At 34.8% G+C, this 19472-nt stretch overlaps 1 protein-coding gene across 8 annotated transcripts in view; it reads right to left on the minus strand.

Moving 5' to 3' along the window:
- GULP1 (GULP PTB domain containing engulfment adaptor 1) overlaps positions 1 to 19472 on the minus strand; it is a 150568-nt gene that overhangs the window by 12958 nt on the left and 118138 nt on the right. For 7 of the 8 annotated variants that reach the window (XM_048058441.2, XM_048058442.2, XM_066999700.1 and 4 more), the window contains 5 exons: positions 17417 to 17554; positions 15681 to 15797; positions 15203 to 15295; positions 6467 to 6691; positions 3527 to 3665 (listed from right to left, as the gene is read on the minus strand). In XM_048058441.2, coding sequence (XP_047914398.1) covers positions 3527 to 3665; positions 6467 to 6691; positions 15203 to 15295; positions 15681 to 15797; positions 17417 to 17554 — 712 coding nt within the window. The remainder of the gene's footprint in view (positions 1 to 3526; positions 3666 to 6466; positions 6692 to 15202; positions 15296 to 15680; positions 15798 to 17416; positions 17555 to 19472) is intronic. The other variant, XM_048058445.2, reaches the window with a different exon arrangement.

Raw genomic sequence — 19472 nt, forward strand, 5'->3', positions numbered from 1 at the left:
TCCCATTCCTTCTTGGGAAGAAATAAATTCACTGCTTGGGAATCAACAAACAAATTCAAAACTATGAAATGCTAATGTTCTACATGCATAATTCAAACCACAGAAAGACATGAACAGGTAATAAATTCTTGTTTCTGTAAGTGATCTGACATTCAGGACAAGAAACAAGTAATACTGGAGAGTAGCAGCCTGCGGTCCGTGGTAAACTCAAATCTAGCAATAACCAAGCAAACAAAACTCTACAAATATTTGGCTTTTCTGCTGTATTTTGCATCCGAATCTTCTTTACATTAGCTATCATCCAGATACAGAGTTATGCTGATACATGTTTTCCCCAGATGTCCTGGAGCAGCTGTGATGACAAAAATTAATCACACTGAAGATAAGGACCCAAGAAAGTATTTGGAATAAGCTGAGGCAGTGAGGTCCAGGAAACCTTTCTGTTAGCTGCAGGCTACTTTTTTGTTTGTTTGTTTTTTTTTGTGTGTGTGTGTGGGGAGGGGTGTGTATGTGTGTGAGTTATTACACCATAAAAAAAAATGGCTCCACCATTATTCTGACAACAGACTCTGGAAAGATAGCACCTTGGAGCAGATTTCTACATCTGCCAGTTATGACCTTGGATTATTGCAGATGCCTTTGAGTGAAATAAATGTTGGACAATTCAACAGAATGTTCCTCTCTACTCTTCTCTGAGATAAGACAATAATGCCGTGCCAACAAGAAATACACAAATTAATTATTTTTCAAAATAACTTACAAGAACACTTGCAGTCCCTTACCCCATGCTCTGAGGAAGCAGCAGTATGGTGTTTAACACTGTATTTTTGGCTGCATGAAGTATGTGTCAATCTTTCAATTAAATAATTATTGTACTGGGCTGCATTATTTCTGTTTAGCCTGCAAGCCAGTCACTGTAAAATCAGCATTAAAAGAAGTAATTCTCAGAAACATTTTGAGTAGAAATACAATTCTGTAAAGGTCTTTTGTTTTTCAAAGAGTCACTCTTTTGTAGTTATTATCTAAAGAGACATCATGTATATGACCAATCTACAAACTCCTTCCCAAAGAGCATGAGCTTTTCTCCTTTAAAATAGTCAAAAAACAAAACACACAAAAAACCATTTGCTATTACTTGGATATCCACTACTGTGTAGACATTTACTGAGAAGGCATATTGCTCTACTGCTGAATAAGAATTGAAAACTGCAAGAATCTTTTCCCTTTTAAAAAAGCTGAAACGATTTGGAGATAACCTTTCCAATAAAAGGTGAGTACTGTACTCTTCTTCCAGTATTTACAGTGTGAGTCTTCATGAACTACTTGCGGAGCACTAATCAAAGCAAAAGACATCATTTATAAAAATGATAACAAACAATAAAACCATCCTATAATTTCATCAAAAATGATGAGAAAAAAATGCTCAAGTGCTGTGACAAAGAAAGAAGAGATAAGAACACGAAAGAAGACCTCAGAAAAGAGACTCAAAACTTTGGCTCATTTTGGTTGCCACCTATCTGACTTGTACTGGAGAAAGAAACGCCAGCCTGCCTCTACTGGCAGCAATAACATATAAAACAATGCATTATTGTACATTATTAATACTGCAACATAACACAGCTTGAATGAAGTTCTTAAGGGATCTGAACTTTCTCATCTAAGACACTAAGCCCTTGTTTGAATACAAAATCTTCTTCTGTTTCAAAGTGCATTTTTGACATATGCCGAAATATGTTAATAGTTGATGAATGCAACAGTTTGCAACATATAATATACCAGGACATAGACTGAAAGAGCAAGGATCAACAGTATACACAGAACAGTATATCATTCTGTAGTCCCCCTGTGAAGCATGGCACACAGAGGAGCACGCAGTATTAACAGGCAGCTGACAATATGCGGCACTGCCTGCCACGTCTCTGAACTCTGTAAGCTTAATTTAAATGCAAATGAATCAAGTGTAAAATAAACAAAGCACTTTTAAACAGTGCACATCGTTATTTATTATAACGTTATTTATTATATTTTCTCTATTAGAAAGTCCAGTGAATCGAGAAATACAAAATCACACAGGTGGAATACTCAAAACCACTCAGTTTTGGGTGCTGACTTCCATGTAAACCCACAATTTCTTGCAGTGGAACCAGGGCAGGATAACAGCTAAAATAATCTTGTCTTATAATTCAATTCAAGCTACTATTTTTGAATCTGGATATGCATATTGAGATAAATTTTATGACCATATCTGAAGTTTGTATTTTTGTGAAAAAAAAAAAACAAAAAAACAGTTAATATTGGGGGGGGTGTCTTTTCTTCTGTTCTTTACAAAGACAAAAAAATCTTACTATAACAGTTTAGTTTCTAGTAAACTATTTGGTTTAATATTCTGCTAAACTATGAACATAAACTATTTTAATACTTTTTAATTCTGTTAATAGACCTTTTAAAAATCTCAAATTTGTTTCAAATCATAAAATATGATGAAATAGATTAGATTTATTTATTTATTTATTATTAAATCCACACCCTCAACATCTCTTCAGAGGATGACATCTTTGTAAGCAACTGAAAAGAAAGGTGTGTACGTAAGGTGTTGGGAAGATGCTTGCTGACTGAAGTTTTACAATGCATCGTTATAATTGTGCACAGTTTGCACTCATACCCAAAAATTCTATGTACTAGCAACATTCTCCCAAGATGGATAGAAACTCTTCAAATATGGTGTATGGTAGCAGACAGTAACACTAACGTTCCTTAGCCATACTAAAATAGGCATGACAGAGAGAAAGTACTACCTTCAGACTGACATTCCTACAAACTCCAACATTGTTTGTGTGTTTGCTTCCCTCTCCCTCACCTCCCCCCAAGTGGTTTCCAAAGCTTTCAGAAACAATCTGTGGACTCCTAAATGACTTCCAGTGAAGCTGAGAATCTTAATCTAACGGCCTTCAGACATTTGGAAAATACATTTGCTATTATTAATCATCTTTTAGTAGGCAATTCCTGAAAATCTCTAATGTTGAGAGGTTCATCAACTATAACCGAAAAACAAACCTGTAGATGATATATGAAATGTAGTATTAAAAATATTATTCCAAGAATCTACAGTTTGAGGGATTTCTTAAACTCTTTCTCTTCTGCATCATCATTCACCATACTTATTCCACCTGCTATCTTCCCAAGAAACATAGATTTTAGGTGCTACAAACGTGGCTTGACAAGGAAAGAACTAAAGGGAAGTCAAAATATTTTCTGAATTAACTATGAGAAACATACTGTAAAAGAAAAGGCAAATTACAGTCCCCATACAGTTTCATCACGTAAATACATTTGTTTATAATGTAACTTGGCAGCAACATCAATGACGGGGAAGATGGTATAAAAATTAAATGTCATTATCAAATGTGATTTACAAAAAACATACCTGGCTTTTCAAGCAAAATGTATGCAAACCTCTTCAGAAGCTTTAGTTTTAAAAAATAAATAAAATGTAAGAAAAAAGTAGGTCAGTTGTCATAAAACTTACTGATCTCTGCAGATCTACTGGGTACTGGAGGAGGCTGTGTACCATTGCGAGTAGGTGTTGATGACTGAGGGGATATGGGAGAAAAGGGAACCATATCAAAGATGTCAGTGGAGGGTGATTTAGGTATCACACTGCCTGCCTACAATAAGGACAATAAATATTAGGGCAGTATTTCACATGAAAAAAAAAATCACAACACTGAATTTTTCAGCATGCAGATAAGAGCTACAGTTTCAAAAAAGTTAAAAATAAACATCAGCATGCACAAAACAGCTCCTGACACCAAGCGAATGGCATTTGCAGTTCAGAGTCTCAGACATGCTAAAACTCCCCAATACATAAGCAGCATTGTAATTTTTCCATTTTCAGTAAATCCTGTACAACCAGGAATATATCATGGTTAAACCTGAAAAAGCTAGTGATAAGCAGTTCTATATTCCAGAAGTATGAATACAGTTATTTTCACAAGACTCACTTCAGGAAATACGGCAACAGCAATACGCTACATTTCTGAATGCACAGAACAAGTAGCTAAAATTAGAAGACAAAATCCCAGTGTTACTTCTTTACTATTTCTTCTGTTTGTGATCAAAAAAACCACACTGTGATCAAACCTTCACATGTATTTTTTGATAAGTAACAACTGGGGCACGAGATACAGTGAATATTGATTTCCAAAATAAAACTCTCATCCTTCATGTAGAATGGAAGGAATTAAATTCATAAAGCACAGAAGGTTGGCAGGCTTCTAAAAAATACTGGATAAGCAAAGAAACCCCAAACATGACAATTAACTACCACTCTACAGTCATATTTATTTTTAATGACTCATTCCTCCTGCCATCTGTCCATTAATTCAGGACACAAGTGAGGCACAGTCAAATCAAAGCATACTGAATGCTAAAACAGGTGACAAAATAGTTTAAAACTCACATTGACAGGCTGACGGCAAAATGCATATGGAAAACTAATGTCAACGTTATTAATTAGACGTCTCAAAAACCTACATTCTGCATATATGAATGACACACTGCTGTGCACCAGGGAAATCTGCTACTTTTAAATAAGACCCAATTTGACTAAAATATTCACATGAAAATTTTTAAGCACAGATTAAATTAAGTCAGATTGATTCTTCTATTCAGAACACATGAATACCACAACCTGCCAGACGGGTTGTCTTTTGCAGTGCTGGTCCATGAGAATTTTATGGCCCTAAGTCTTATTTGCAATGTTTCTTTCTTTAGTGTCTGTGCTGCAGCAACTGCAGCTGCCCATTCACGACACATTACACAGATTTCTAAGCCAAGCCCATAGGTAGCCTTGAACTACATCTGGAAGCTGCAGTGGCTGCTGAAAAGGAAAGGATATTGATGCATGGTCTTCCTCAGTACAGTGCTAAAAGAAAACTAGACTCTTGGGTCCTACGTTACATATTCCTAGGAGTTTTGAATCCATGCTTTTAATTTGGACAAGGAGAGATCTAAAAAAGTTCAGTATTTCCAAAAAACAGGAATATTTCTAACTGCGTATACTGAAATGCCAAGCATAAAAGCAAACCACATTGTCATAGGCTGCTTTATTTTTATTTTATTTTTACCCCTATTTAAACAAAAACAAACAAAAGAACTCCCTCTGTCATGGTATACCCCGTCAGACCTGAGCTGAGCTTCTTAAAACGACTAGTTTTAAAGATTTTTACATACACAGATCCCTTACTGACCTCAATATGAGAAACAGCATAGCAATTTCAAATATTTATTGTGAAAAGGTTTCAGTGAAGATTCCTTAGACACAATTGTCCCTTATTACTGCATTCGGGGACCTTACATTAGCCTCCTGGTGCTTTCATGCATGGTCAGAGACTCAGTATAATTTGTGTTGAAGGAGATCTTGGGAAGACATCTGATCTGACTCAAAGCAGAGCAATGTATATGCTTGACCCAAAGTAAACATACAGAGTCTCGTATCCCATTCATCATACAATAAAACCATGTCTGACTGTAGGTAGGTTTTGTCTGCATCTGGAAGGTGGGATTGGTTCAATGCATAAGTACTTGCCATATATTAACCTACAATTAACATTGATAATCCTGGAAAGGCTCTGAAACAGTAAACACTAACACGGATTCTTCTTATTTGCTAAGTGTTTATTGCTGCATAGAAGATGGATAAATAAGCAGTATTTATGTTTAGTCATAGATGAGCCTTTTTGGCACAACAGCAAAACTCAAACTCTATGTTGACATTTTCTGTCTATACGCCATTTTGTTAAAGTTGATGGACATTTTGATACTACTTGTTTAAGTAAAACTATAAGTCAGTTATTTTAAGAAATGCGTGTTTTAAATACCTACAAGCACAAGAAGCATTTTTATTTAGTGAACACATGCAAAAAGCCATGGATTGCCAAATACAGCCAAACGTTACTTGCAAATGGAAGAGAAATTGAGATTATTAGCATATTGCTATGAAAAAGCATTGCTTATAATTAAAAATAATTTTAAAACTTCATTTTGCACAGAGTTTTTATAAAGTATACTAAAAGGTAGATAACTGCTGATTACTTTTGTATTAATTAATGACGGAAAAAAGCCCTTCAGACTGGACCTTCAGAATTGCTTGATTTGAATAGCTATTCTTAGTATAACAATTTCAACAGAAGATTGATAGATAGCAGATTCATTAATGGACTAATTTAAAATGTTGGAAAAACTAAGAATTTTGTTTTGGGGGTGGGAGAGAAAAAGCTACGTAGAAACAAGAGCAAGCCTTTGCAAATTCCATATTTTAAGAGTACTGCTAGAGAATCAAAGATACATCTGCTCTGTCCTTTAACCACTGTACAAAATGTGAAATTTTTAACACAAGTTAATACACAACAGAACACAGGAAAGCCAAAAAAAAAAAAAAGAAAAAGCTTTTGCACAGCAGGATTACACGAGGTCTCGGGCAGCTGTATTCACTGGTTGGCTTTGGAAGACCACTTTTTGAAGGTGGTGGTATTAACAATCCAGCTGGTAGTCTAGAGTCAGGAGAACTCCTAGGAGTAAGCGTAATGGAAGAGATATCTAAACAAGGAGGTGAATCCTCATTGTTACACCAGAAAAAAGTAGAGGGTCTTTGAAACATATGTTCATCATTATCACACTTTATGTGCAGCAGCTGAAAAGGAATCACAGAAAGAGAAAACATTCTGAGGAACTGAACGTGGTAATGTCAGGGAAAGATGAAAAAGACATTTCATACTTCAAAAGCGTTTGTCTGCAACTTGCTGTTCAGTGCTATACTGATGTTACAAAACTCAATAATACTTTAAAACAAAATCTAAAAATGTACCGCAACAAGAGGTAGCCCAGTGTTAACTGGAACAAAGAAGATCCACGCCTTGATAATCACATCAAAACAAAATGAAGACAGGGATCTTTTCAAAAGTAGACATGTCAGATTAACCGACAAATGTCAAAATCCACCAACATAATAGCAATATCTCACACATGCACGTGTAAATTAGCAGTTAAGCACATATCTGATGTCGAGTAATAGAGTTACTCTGGTGGTTAACACACAGGCCAGACTTTTCGTTCTCCATACAAGGAAACACCTACCACCTAAATCCCACAAATATTTATAGAAAAAATAATAATTACTTAACTAAAATGTTCTTTCAATAGAAGCTAACGACACACAAATTTAAATATCAATATTAGACTTTGTTTCATTTCCTTATCTGTAGAATTTATGTATGTAAACATTTATGGACAATAACAACTGCCATCTTTTCTGTGCATATGAATAATTCATTGAACCTGGAGAACAAGATTTTCAGTAGGTAAATCAAAACCTGAGATCCTTTGTTGCAAAACAAAGGGATCCTCATTCCCCTACAACAGCAGCACAGGATCCAGGACAGAATAACACTTTGCTGCTGCGGAAAGAAAAATGTTGACAGTTTCAATATTCTCTGGATCTCTGAAGTCCCACAGAACAGCTTCTAACAGAGGCAAATGAGTAACCCTCACACCACAATACCAGATGGCAAGAGCCATCCACCTAAGACGAGCGTGATAACCTCAAGGTTCTGGTCTGAATTAGACAGACAAGAGCCTGAAGCTGGCTGTCTCACATGAACATGGAGTATTTAAGAGCACACTCCAGCAATATTCATTGCGTATTGAAAGCCAACCAGAAGGTGTTGCCCATTTTGACTAAAAAAAAAGTCCCTTAAATTTTGCCTGAATGAGAAATATCTGCTATGCATAACAGGTTTCAAATGAAATGGATCTTTTCTAGGTGAAATTAGAAACACAGAGCCTTTAGGATTGATCCTGGAAAGAAAAGCAGAATGAAAATGTCTTAAAATATGTGATTTAAGAAACATATCCAACCAACCCTTCTGTTGGGGGCCAAGTTGTAATTTCTACCTCAAAAACATCTTCGCATCATTACGGCAAGGTTTTAGAGAAGGACAGATTCATCTTTGAAATCGAACAGAAGGAACTGAGCGTATGTGCAGATGCTTCTTCTTGGCTAGAGCAGGAGTTTACATACCTAGAAGGCAGGAACTGGGCCTGTGCTACAGGTACCTTGCCTGAAAACCACTCTGACTTGCCCAGGATGAAGCAGTGGTAGATATGTGCAGCAAAAATTTCTAAGTCTACTTTCACTCTCTTCATATAGTGTTATATATCTGATATGATGTGATTATTTCATTAGAAGTTTGCATAACTCCAGCAGATCAGGAATTAATGATTTTAAACTTTTCTTTCTTTCTTTCTTTTTTTTCCTTCTCATTATTATGTATAAAATGGAAAATTTAAAATCGTTTTGAACTGAGTCTTAGTTCCTTGCTTCATTTTCCATACACAAAAGTCAGGTTTAGGGCCTGGATATCCAAATTTAATAACAATGCCATACTTAGGAAAACACTAACAAACACCACAAAACTCTCTATTTCAAAAGTTGCAGTTTATAAGAAAAAAATGGTTTTATTGCAATTATAAAGAATACTTCTGTATTGGGAATTGTGGAACTGAGGATTTGGAATGGTAGTGAATAAAAATAAAAGCAAAAAGATTTATATCATTTTGCTTATTTTTTTCAAGAGTGTTACTAGGCTACAAGCAGATGACATGGCATTACTGCCATGTAATACTTGCTGCTATACATATACATGGAAAAAATAGAACTCATAAAAATAAATACTGGAAGATACTAAATATAAACAGTCAAATTAAAGAAGCAAAATATTTCCCTGGAATGCAGAACAGCAGACATTGAATAGTTTCCATTAAAGAGGCAAGTATATCATATGGAAAAAAGAAAACATACAGAAAGCAGTAAAATGCATATAGGATGCAAATCAGCAAAACAATATGGATGAACTGAATGCACAATATTATAAAATTGAAGGAGTAGAAAATAGGCAAAGAAAAAACACAAGCATTTTCCCATTAGGCACTCTCAACAGAAATATAAATCAAATGATATGCCTAAACACATTCCAAAACTGTTTTCTGAAATAACTGAAATAGGCATACAGGTTTTTTCTCTCTCTATTTTTTTTTTTTTTGAAAACACTTCACACACACATTAAATGGGGGTAACAGGTGCAGGTGGCCCACGCTCCTCTAATTCACTACTTAACATTAAAAAAGGTCTGATCAATCAATATCTTTAATGCTCTGGACTTGCTAAAAAATAAACAAATGAGATTTTGGCAACACTACCACAGTAAGAAGTATTGACCAGGCACCTACATATTACATAGTCTTTAGTCTTTTCATAGTTGTAGTCTATTAGTCTTTTTCAGAAGACTTCGATTTTTCTCTCTTTAAATTTCTTAGCCTGAATAATCTCTTTTTTTTTTTCCCTCCTGTCTAAAGTTGGTGTTAGGACATTGTCTCAACTTACTTTCTTTTCTTAACCATATTGGTCAAGGAGAAAGCCTTCAAGATACGTTTGAGATGTGTCAGACATGCCCAAAACAGATTAACAATTTCTTATCTTATTAGCGGTTCCTCAGTGGCCTACAGTGGTTTACTGTTCAGTCTACTAAAAAAACCTGATGGTGCTAACTGTATGTAACCACAGCCCACACGAAGGCCTTGTGTACAGCTATCCAAGGCTGTTCACTAAACACCACCAACAGTTTAAATAGCACAAATAAAACAAACAAAAACAACAACATGTCACGTCAAATAGTGCTCCCAGGGATGCGCTGATCTTTGGAAGTTGGATTTATACGTAGTAGCAACATCCAAAGACTTATTTTGATATAAACTCAAGCAGCCTCATCATAAGTAAATAACAGAATGAAAATCAGATTGTTCCCACATAATCAAGACCAAACGCAAGAAAGACCCGTGATTAATGTATTGCCAAACCACTAAAACAGATGAAAAGCAAACAGCACAGATACAAAAGTAATGGAAATTTTAGCTGTACATGCAAGGGAGTGAGAAAAAAGAGAAACATCCCATGCCAACATTTCCCATGGCACATGTAAGTGCAGCTAACCATACTAAGGCAACCGGACTTCGATACAGTATGCCCTTTATTAATTCATTCAGGAAGCGACAAAAAGTGACAGTTTCTGTTGCATAATACAAATATGTTTATATTTTAGTCACTGGCTTGTAAAAGTTTCAGCAAGACCAGCATACTTAAAAACATCAACCCCAAAGCAGAAAAAAAGCTAAGCAGTTAATTATTTACTGAACTTGCTAAAGAACCTTAAATCTAAGTAGCTACAATACTCAGCGAGAAAAAGTATGCAGAAGATTGATAGTTTGATGTTTGACTTTCACAATCAATTTTATTCTTAAGTATTGGTTATATGATATAGTTTTTTGTTTGTTTGGTTGGTTGGTTTTTTGTTTCTCACTGCTTTTAATGGCTTCTTTTATAGGTTCAGAAATAAGTTTTATTTTTCTCATACAGTTTACGAACTGATAGAAAAGGCAACTAACTTAGGTTGAGGTTACTTTGGCCATTTGTCTAGATTTAGAACAGCCAAAGAAACATTTTGTTAGTGATGCTAACAAGAAACTTGAGAATTTTGACAGCAGATATATCCCTCAAAAGCAGAAGCCTACTTGCTGTCAGCACTTCACACCTGCTTATATGTTCCAAAAACGTGAAGGGCGCATGACTGCATTTTTCATGCATGTAATTTGCAGCCGTTTCAGTCTGCCAGAATTATTTTAAAATGAGTCCTCAAATAAATCCTTACATGGCCTGCAAAAGATCAGCAGTAGAAGCAAGAAGAATCAGGAAAGCAGTTTTAGATTAGGTTTCCTTTTGTATTTCACAAAGGAGCCTATAACTTGACTTCATATGAACTCTAGAAAGAAAAGTCACCTTTTTCTGTAAAATGTTATCATTATTATTTACAATTTTCATGAGTGGATTTTTTTTTTTAATGGAACAACTGCGAACTAACAACAAACACCAATTTCTTTTCATTATCATTGCCTAAAAAAGAATACAATTAAAACAATTAAACATGGATGCTTCAGCTGGTAAAACACTCTCATATGTAAGTTAGCAATCTTCAAATATATTTTTAATTCTGTGTTCACAGTGAATCTTTAGCTTATAATTCACTATTTGCATTTTCCTCTCTTAGTTAGGCCACTGACAATTTTTGGAAGAGTGACCATGCGTAATATTCCTTAGATGTGTTTTGTTATTAGAGAACTGCAAATTAAAAAGTTTTAGCATTGTGTTTTGCAAATGAGGTGTTCTACATTATTACTCAAGAGTTCAACACATGATCACAGGAACAACTCCTTTTGGAGAGGTAAATCTGTCAGTAAAATCACATATTGCACTCTAGAATGGTACTACTAATTTGTTCTTAAGCATCACAGATACAAAGTAACATCTTTGATACTACAGACAAAATATCTTTAAATACTTTGGAAGTAAACGACTATCTCAATTTTTAGTCTTGATAGTAATATATTTGATCTTGAATACAATTCCAGCAAACAGCTTTTATGTACATCTTCATATTTAGTTACCAAACCTATTTTAAATTACGAGTTAGAAAAGTTTCTTTCAAATGGCAATCTGGAGTCATCTGCTCAAAACCAAAGCATGCTGAAACCAGGTATGTTTTTTTAAAAATGTGCAGTCATTTATTTAATCCTATACACATATTAATTTATACATCCACAGTTTAAAGAAACTCAGATTCTGTCTTTTTGATACCAAAGTCCCATCAGAAGACAAAATCTGATCCTGTTTATTGGAAAATGATCTAGGAATCAGAAGACCTGAGCTTCAGCCTTCCTGGCAGGAAAAGCAGAAAATGGCTTTTTGTTTGTTTGTTTGTTTTCTAGCAACAGTGTCCAGAGTCAGTGAAATAATACAAAGGGAGTAGGACTTCAAGTTTCTAAAGGTATTTTTCACCTACTTCATTTCATTAAAAATTAACAGGAAGACTAATATGTCTAGAATAACTAAAGAAACCAAAATCAATAAATTTCAAGAGGAACCAACAGGAGTAAAGAATACTACACTGGTGCTGCAGGTAGACACAATGGAAAAAAAAAAAATGGTTTTCAAGTGACAAGTGGGAAAGACATTCTATTCTAGATCAATAGTTTAACAAAGAAAGCATGATAGTGGCATCACTTGGTGTCTGTAACTGCTTTGTTCCATACTACAGGTGCAATAAGTACTTAAAAGTCCAAGCCTTCCCTCAAGTGGAAGAAGAAAGCCACATCCACTGTCAGCCTAAAATGATATCTGCTTAGATTGCATAGCTTACAGCTCCCTTCCATAGGGATGGGGATTGGCAGAGAGGATGTAGCACACGCAATTCAAATGTTCATATTTGTCATGTTCTGGGAACTGTCATCACATCCCCTTGCAACATCGTGGGCTTCTGCAAGTATATGCTTGTTTAATCAAGTTGCTAATGTTGACTGCTAAAGAGCTAAAGCACTTTCTGATTACCAAGTGCTTCCAAGACCATGCATTAATCACTAAAAGAAGAGCACAGTCAACAACATATAAGATAGGAAAGCTATTTCTGCACATCTAGTAAATGTTAAGAAACAGTAGAAGCAGTGTGCAAACAACCAAAAACAACCTAGAAAGCATAAAATCAGAAAATCCAAGGTATTATTTAAGCATAAACAGAAGCAGCTTTACAACAATCTGTAGTTGGCTAGGGAAACTAAACATTTTGTTAGAAGTTACAGTGCTGCCAGTTAATGGCACAAGTAATATTATCAGAGTAGATATCAAGTATGAGAGCTTAAACTTGCCATCCCTCATTAAATGATGCCTCTCTAGACCGCAGCACACAAAGTAACAGCAAACTGCACTGATACAGTCCATAAGGGGAAAAAAAAATCCTTAAGCTGCTTCTGCTCTCTTCTAACAGGAGCTGGGGCTTTACAAAGTCATGTATGAAATGATAGTTGATTGAATTAAGTGTGTAAGATTTACTGCAAAATATAACAGACAATGAAATGTGCTATGAAGTGTTCGTAACCTCCTTCTTTCATACATGCTTGTTGCTCACATATTAAAAGATAAAATATTTATCACCAAATCATATCTCCTGCCCTTCCAAGCATCCCAGCTTATGGTCCCTTCATCAAACTCAGTCTTGGATATTTATGCTGCTTCTTCCTTACACTGAAAATTTTCAACCTACATGTTGCATCTGTATGTACTTGCTTTTATGCTAGCACAATTGATGGCTTTAATTTAATTGATACAATCTAGTTTAAAGCAGACCTATTTGAATGATGTCTCTTGGTAAAGAACAAAAGTTGATAGTGTTTGGTGGATAAGACTATGTTTCTATATATAATCTGAGAAAGACATTTTCCTAAAAATGTTTACTTTTTATTCTTGGGTGCACATCTCATCAAAAAATCAAATAGGTTGGAAAGTCACCTAATCCAAACTCCTGGTCCAGCAGGATGCATTTCACTAGAGCTGCTGAGGAACATGCCCAGCAAGGTTTTGAATATCTCCAAGGTTATAGATACCCCAGCATGTCTGGGCAAATTATTCCAATATTTATCCAGATAATTTATCTAAGACTATTTTATTGTGGAAGCAAAGTAGATATTAAATATCTACAGGCTCTTACTGCAATTCTAGTCATGAGAGAATTCAGAATTTTTTAAATTAATGATTATTTAATATTAGTAATCATCAATAATTAATATATCATTTTGTTGTAGCATGATATTTAAGCAATATACATATTCATTGTACCAACTGTAATTAACAATAAAACACTACCTAGAGTTTACAAATCGCTGTTCCATCTTAACACCATCTTTAATAATGGATAAGACACTACAGAATTAAAAGAGAAAAGAAACACGAGTGCGTGCTACACACACTACAGGATATTTTTCTTGGTCATTATTAATACATTTCTTTAATTTTTTGCTACATGTATTTACCTAGTTCATTAATTTAAATGAAAGAGAACCATGCCCATGATAAAAGACTTCAGTGTCTGCTTAAATGAATTAAAAATACATTTATATTCATAAATAAAACAAATTGGCTCTAATTATAATTAAGGAAAATAGAATATTTTTACCAAATTGATTTTAAATGTAGCATATGGGAAAAGTTTATCTCCTTTTATTGAATGATTCATAAGTGAGAAGACATCCATAATTAACAGTTTTAACTGTGGGAGTTACGCAAAATATTTATAATTTATTGTGCTCTCTCTACTAAATACTTTAGGAAAATGAAATGACCTTGACTTTTCATCATGCAAACAAACATCTAACCAATACTAAAGAAGCCTATAGACACTACTGAAAAATTGTCATCGCTATAAACATACTTTTACATTGCCCAAATCTTTGAACATCCATTTAAAGATAAATGGTGCACATTCAGGGTGGGAACAGGGTGGCCCAAGGTACACAACTTAAAAGCAGTATGTCTTTTTCTAAGATTTTAGTATAAGTACATTAAGAAGTTCAATTTATTTCTACAGTTACCTAACAGTGTATAGAGAGAATAGGCTTTTAAGAATGGGAGAGTCATTAGGCTCAATCTGCAATGCAACTTGCATTTTCAGGGGTCCTGCCTAGACACAAGTCACTGTCAATCAGTCATTTAAAAATAGTTTTGTCATCTATAGGAACTGGAACAAGCATTAGAAATTTTGACTGTTGAGGAACCCTTAGGTGATCCTTTTTACCTGCCATGCTAGTTCCTGAGGCCCTAATGACTCCTTGAAAGACAGATAAAAGTTTTTAGAAGTCATTCAGAAAGCGGAAGGTGTAAGTAACGATATGCTTGTGACAGAAAGTTTGTAGAAAAAAAAAAACAAAGCAGTGTTCTCAAACCAGATGCTTTCAGTTCAAAACAGAGTTCTTCATCCTTAGCTAGCATGCTTAGATATCTGCAAAGGAGTATTTACAGTCTTTATGCAGCAACAAATAGGTGTGACAAGACGCTTGAAGAACTGCCATATATTGAGACTGCCATTTGCACTTCTGTTGTGTCACAATCTTACTGTTACTTCAGTACTGCACTTCTACAGATTTGTGACATGATCACTTGAGATTATCACAATCACTGGAAACAGCATGGATACTAATAATTATCAAAACACAGATGATTATAAATTTAGAATAACGTTAGATATAGGAGTTATGTTCTTGTACTTACTGGAGATGCATGTACTTGTGTTATTCTTAACTGATTTTCCAAATCCTGAACTTTATTCTTCAGTTCTGTGTTTTCAGTTTCTAATTCTTGAATCTACAAAGCAAGTGATTATTGCAACAGCTATTGGGATATTCATTCATTTTAACAATATCTATAACTCGTCCATTTACAATAAGCTTTATCTGAGTTTTGGTAATTTAGAAGTAACGCTTATCTAGTTATCTGATTACAAAAAATAATTAACTCTGAACATCTGTATCTTATATATTTCAACATTTCATTTCTGTTAGTCACCTCAAAAAGATGGAAGAACAAAATATTGTTTCATGCTTGTCAGGTCTTTATTTAGTTTTCTTTTTAAGTATCTGTTGAAATTCTTCCTAATCTGAGAATGGAAATAATGCTGTCATAGAAAACATAACAAAATTACAGCAGAATGTTCCTTTTATCTATTTAGAAATTATAGTTCAAAACTTACTCTTTTCTGTAAACCTGCTATTTGTTTTCTTGTCTCAACATCTTTTCCTCCGGATTCCAGAAATTTTCTGTAAGCCAAGTCAAACGCTTGACCGATTGTTAAAGTTATCTCTTCCGCCTTTACATAAAACAAATTGAAAGTAGTGCATTAAAAATATTTTTATAATTACTTCCATTTCAGATGATCACAAAATACTTTACACCATGTATCACGTTCAAAGGGTTTGCTTCATCTATCATGAAATCAACACTGAAAGGAGCATGGCAAAAACTCCTTGGCAAAGTACAGAAAACATTACGAAAGCAACATAAAAATATCCCAGCCTCTTCTCCATCAGCACAACATTCAGTAGAGGTGTGTGAAGACCTCAGGTCTAGAGGAAGGGGGAAATTAATGCCTCTGTTAACTAGGAAACAAAAATAAAACCACCTTTATAACGAAAATACAAGAAACTATTTTAAGCAAATTAGACTGATTAGACCAAAAAAACCTTACAAGGGACCGCTTTAGAGAATAACTGTTTAAGGTAGTAAAAGAACAGTGTAATGGATAGAAAGAGTATGCAGTGCTAGCTCTCTTCTTGGAAAGATAACGGCTGGCTGAGGTGGGATCCTTTAAAATCTGAGCGTGCTAGTGAACAAAAAGTGAAAGGAAAGAAGAGAAGTACAGTAAGTGGCACATCAGAGCAGAGGGAGGAAAAGGAAGGTTGGCTTTGAAGACAAACATCTGTGCAGAAACTGCAAGGGCAATTTAAAATCACACGAATGTGTGTAAAAGAGACAGGATAGAATTGGAGAAGAAATGAACAGATGTGTACAGCAATTCTGAACAACGTCTATGTAATAGAATGATATATAATGACATGTCAATTCTATGTAAGTGAATATGCAACTCTTTTCTAAAAAATAAAAATAAAAAATTATTTCCCTAGTGTTTTCTTTGTATATCTTAGCTACTGCAGATCAAATCAGAAAGAGAGGCTCTAGATAAAAAAAAACACCTAACCACCACCAACAACAAAAATTGCAACTAAGCATCGTTTTTGGTGTTGATTCCAGTATTTTTCTTTGTTAATTACTTTCTGCCAAGGAAAACACATGACACGTTTCAAATAGACACCATTTTCTTCATTTCCTATCCTGAAGTTTAAATACATATATTTTCTGCTATTGCACATTACTGAACAGTTGCCCTGCTTTATCTCAGACATGCGAGAATGTCAGTGGTTGTTGAAACTAATTCTCTGGTAGCAGATCAAGGCACTAAAAGCTTGACAGACGTGGCAAAGGGGTGGGAGGAAGGACAGAGAAGGGGCACTGCTGTAATAAAAAATTACAAAAAACTGAGGAAGAGAGGCTGAGGCAGACACATCGGCAGAAGTGCCTGTGATGGTATCTCAACCACAGGGTTGCAGTAATCTCTGCAAAACAGCTGTGCAAACATTTCAAGCTTGGTGGGATGCACTCTGTTCTCTGAGAGTATTTCACATCCTTGGCATAGGATATTGAGCTGGGGAGTAAGGATTGTCTCAGAAAACCATCTTAGACCAAAAAAGACTCTCCTTTAAATTAATGCATCTAATTTACAAGGCACTATATTAGCAAGAAAGGTTATATCAAAGAGAGCCCAGTTAGCAAGCAGGCAATTTGCCTTTGTTAACCATTCTTGCTTTATCTTAAAAGCAAATGCCATAACTGGCACCCACATTCTTCCAAAGAAGAATCTTGCATACTTACACACTTTTCACTGTCAAATACATAGCATAGATGCTTATTTGATTCTGAGTCTTTGCATATAAATGTAAATATCCTCTTGTCGGTTTTATCATCAGCACAAAATGATATCCTATGGAGCTGGCAATTGTGCTGAACCTCCTGCAAATAAAAATAAAGATTATTTTCAAGGAATTGCTGCTATACTTGCCTGGGATACAGAAAACCTCTGTATACATGAAAGAGCCCAAGAAATGGACTTAAGAGTATAAGAAAAGTTAAACTCAGCTTGTCTAACAAATATTCCCATTTTTATTGAACGTAAGCAGGAAGTTTTTATTTGGATACTGTTTATTTGGACAGTAATTTCTATTCTAGAAAACTTTTTTTTTCTTTGTGTCCTTGTGCAATATATTTAGGAACTGATTATGTAAAATACTTTCTTCTTCATCCAGATGCAAACCATCTTCAGATTTCATCATCTCCCAGGTTTTGCTAAAATGGTTGTACTAAAATGAGTCACTACCTTTTTACCTTAAGTGCAGAAAACAAAAATAAAATGAATTGTTATCTAGATATAGGACACTGAGAAATAAAGTAGAAACCTTAGTAATGGCTTATTTAAGGTGTAATATAAATAGCTTTAAACATTATTATTTACATATTGTAGATACTGTATTTCATATTCCACTAGAAAGTATGTACGAGCTACTTAAAAAGTTGCAGTTGCAATGTTCTTCAGCTAAGAGAGCTTGATGAGAATGAAATAAAAAAAATTTGTTGTTTTTCTTCAAGTCTCTTCTTGGTATTTTATTTTATTTGGCTTATTACATGGGAAAGCAGTATTTGCTTTAAAGGAAAATATGCAGTTTAGATGTGAACTATTATCTATGGAAAAAAAGTTTCTGTGCAGCACTGGGCTTCCCAGATTGCAATTAACTCATAAACAAAGACATGCCCTCTCTGCAGTCAGCATTTTATCCAAAAATGTACCATATGGCCAATCTTTTCCCCTTCTCTTCCCCCTGCCCTAACTGGGTTCTCCTTTCTCAATCTTTACAGCTGTTCTTCTGTGCATCCTATTTCTCTAGTGTCCCCGAATCTCTCACACAAGTTGTTCCCATTATAGTTCTTTAACGGAGTTACATACAATACCACATGCTTGTTTTGGCTCTTTTAGGTTCATAGATCAGTGTAACCACAATTAATAGTCATCACATGAGCAATAACCAATATTCCTTTGTAACGATACTGATGTTTCAAAAACACACTGAAAAAAATATTGTAGTCAGTGATGATAATACAGAATTCAAGTAATTTCCTAAAGCATCAGTAAGGTTTGCAAAAAGAAAGAAACCTCAATTCACATTTGCTATTACACATAGCTTTAAGAAAAGAAAGGGGAGAGGTAAAAAGACTGCTCAGAGCTGATAACCACTGGAGTTTGTACTTACAAAGTTGTAATGAGATTAAAATGCTCTTATTCCCCCAAGACCAAATGTCCCACAGCTTTCTGTTAGTCTCTATCTTTTTTTTTCCTTTTTTTTTTTTCCTTATTTTTTTCCCCATATGAAACTGTTATTTTGAAATGGCTTTTGCCAGAACATGGGGTTTGGTACCCCCTTCTGCCATACAACGTAAGGAGGATGCAAAAACTGCAATGAAGTTGATGTGGATATTTTTATTCCCTGTGCTTATGAATTACTGAATTATGGTTGTATCACAAGTTTGAAGAGAAAATAAGTTGCAAGTAGATACAGTCCTGAACAAAAACTAGCTTTTCTCCAAAGGCAGTATCACTCTCTGAACGGCCATAATTATTCCAGAACTAAAAAGTAGCAACAAACATTTCATTCAAATCCAAAATGCAACATATGCATAAAAGACTTAAGAGCACTCATCTGTTACAAATTGCTGACTACGGAATAATTGCTCATTTAGCTTGATCGTATTTATGTCATTCTTCTTCTTTGAAGTCTGTGAGAAGGATGTTTTGCTTAGTACGTAACCCCTTCCAAAATACCAGAGCAAACAAACAAACCAAAAGCCCATCAGTGGGATGACACAATGGACCACAACT

The sequence above is a fragment of the Anser cygnoides genome, chromosome 6 (genome assembly GCF_040182565.1).
Source record: "Anser cygnoides isolate HZ-2024a breed goose chromosome 6, Taihu_goose_T2T_genome, whole genome shotgun sequence".
NCBI classification, from domain to species: Eukaryota; Metazoa; Chordata; class Aves; order Anseriformes; family Anatidae; genus Anser; species Anser cygnoides.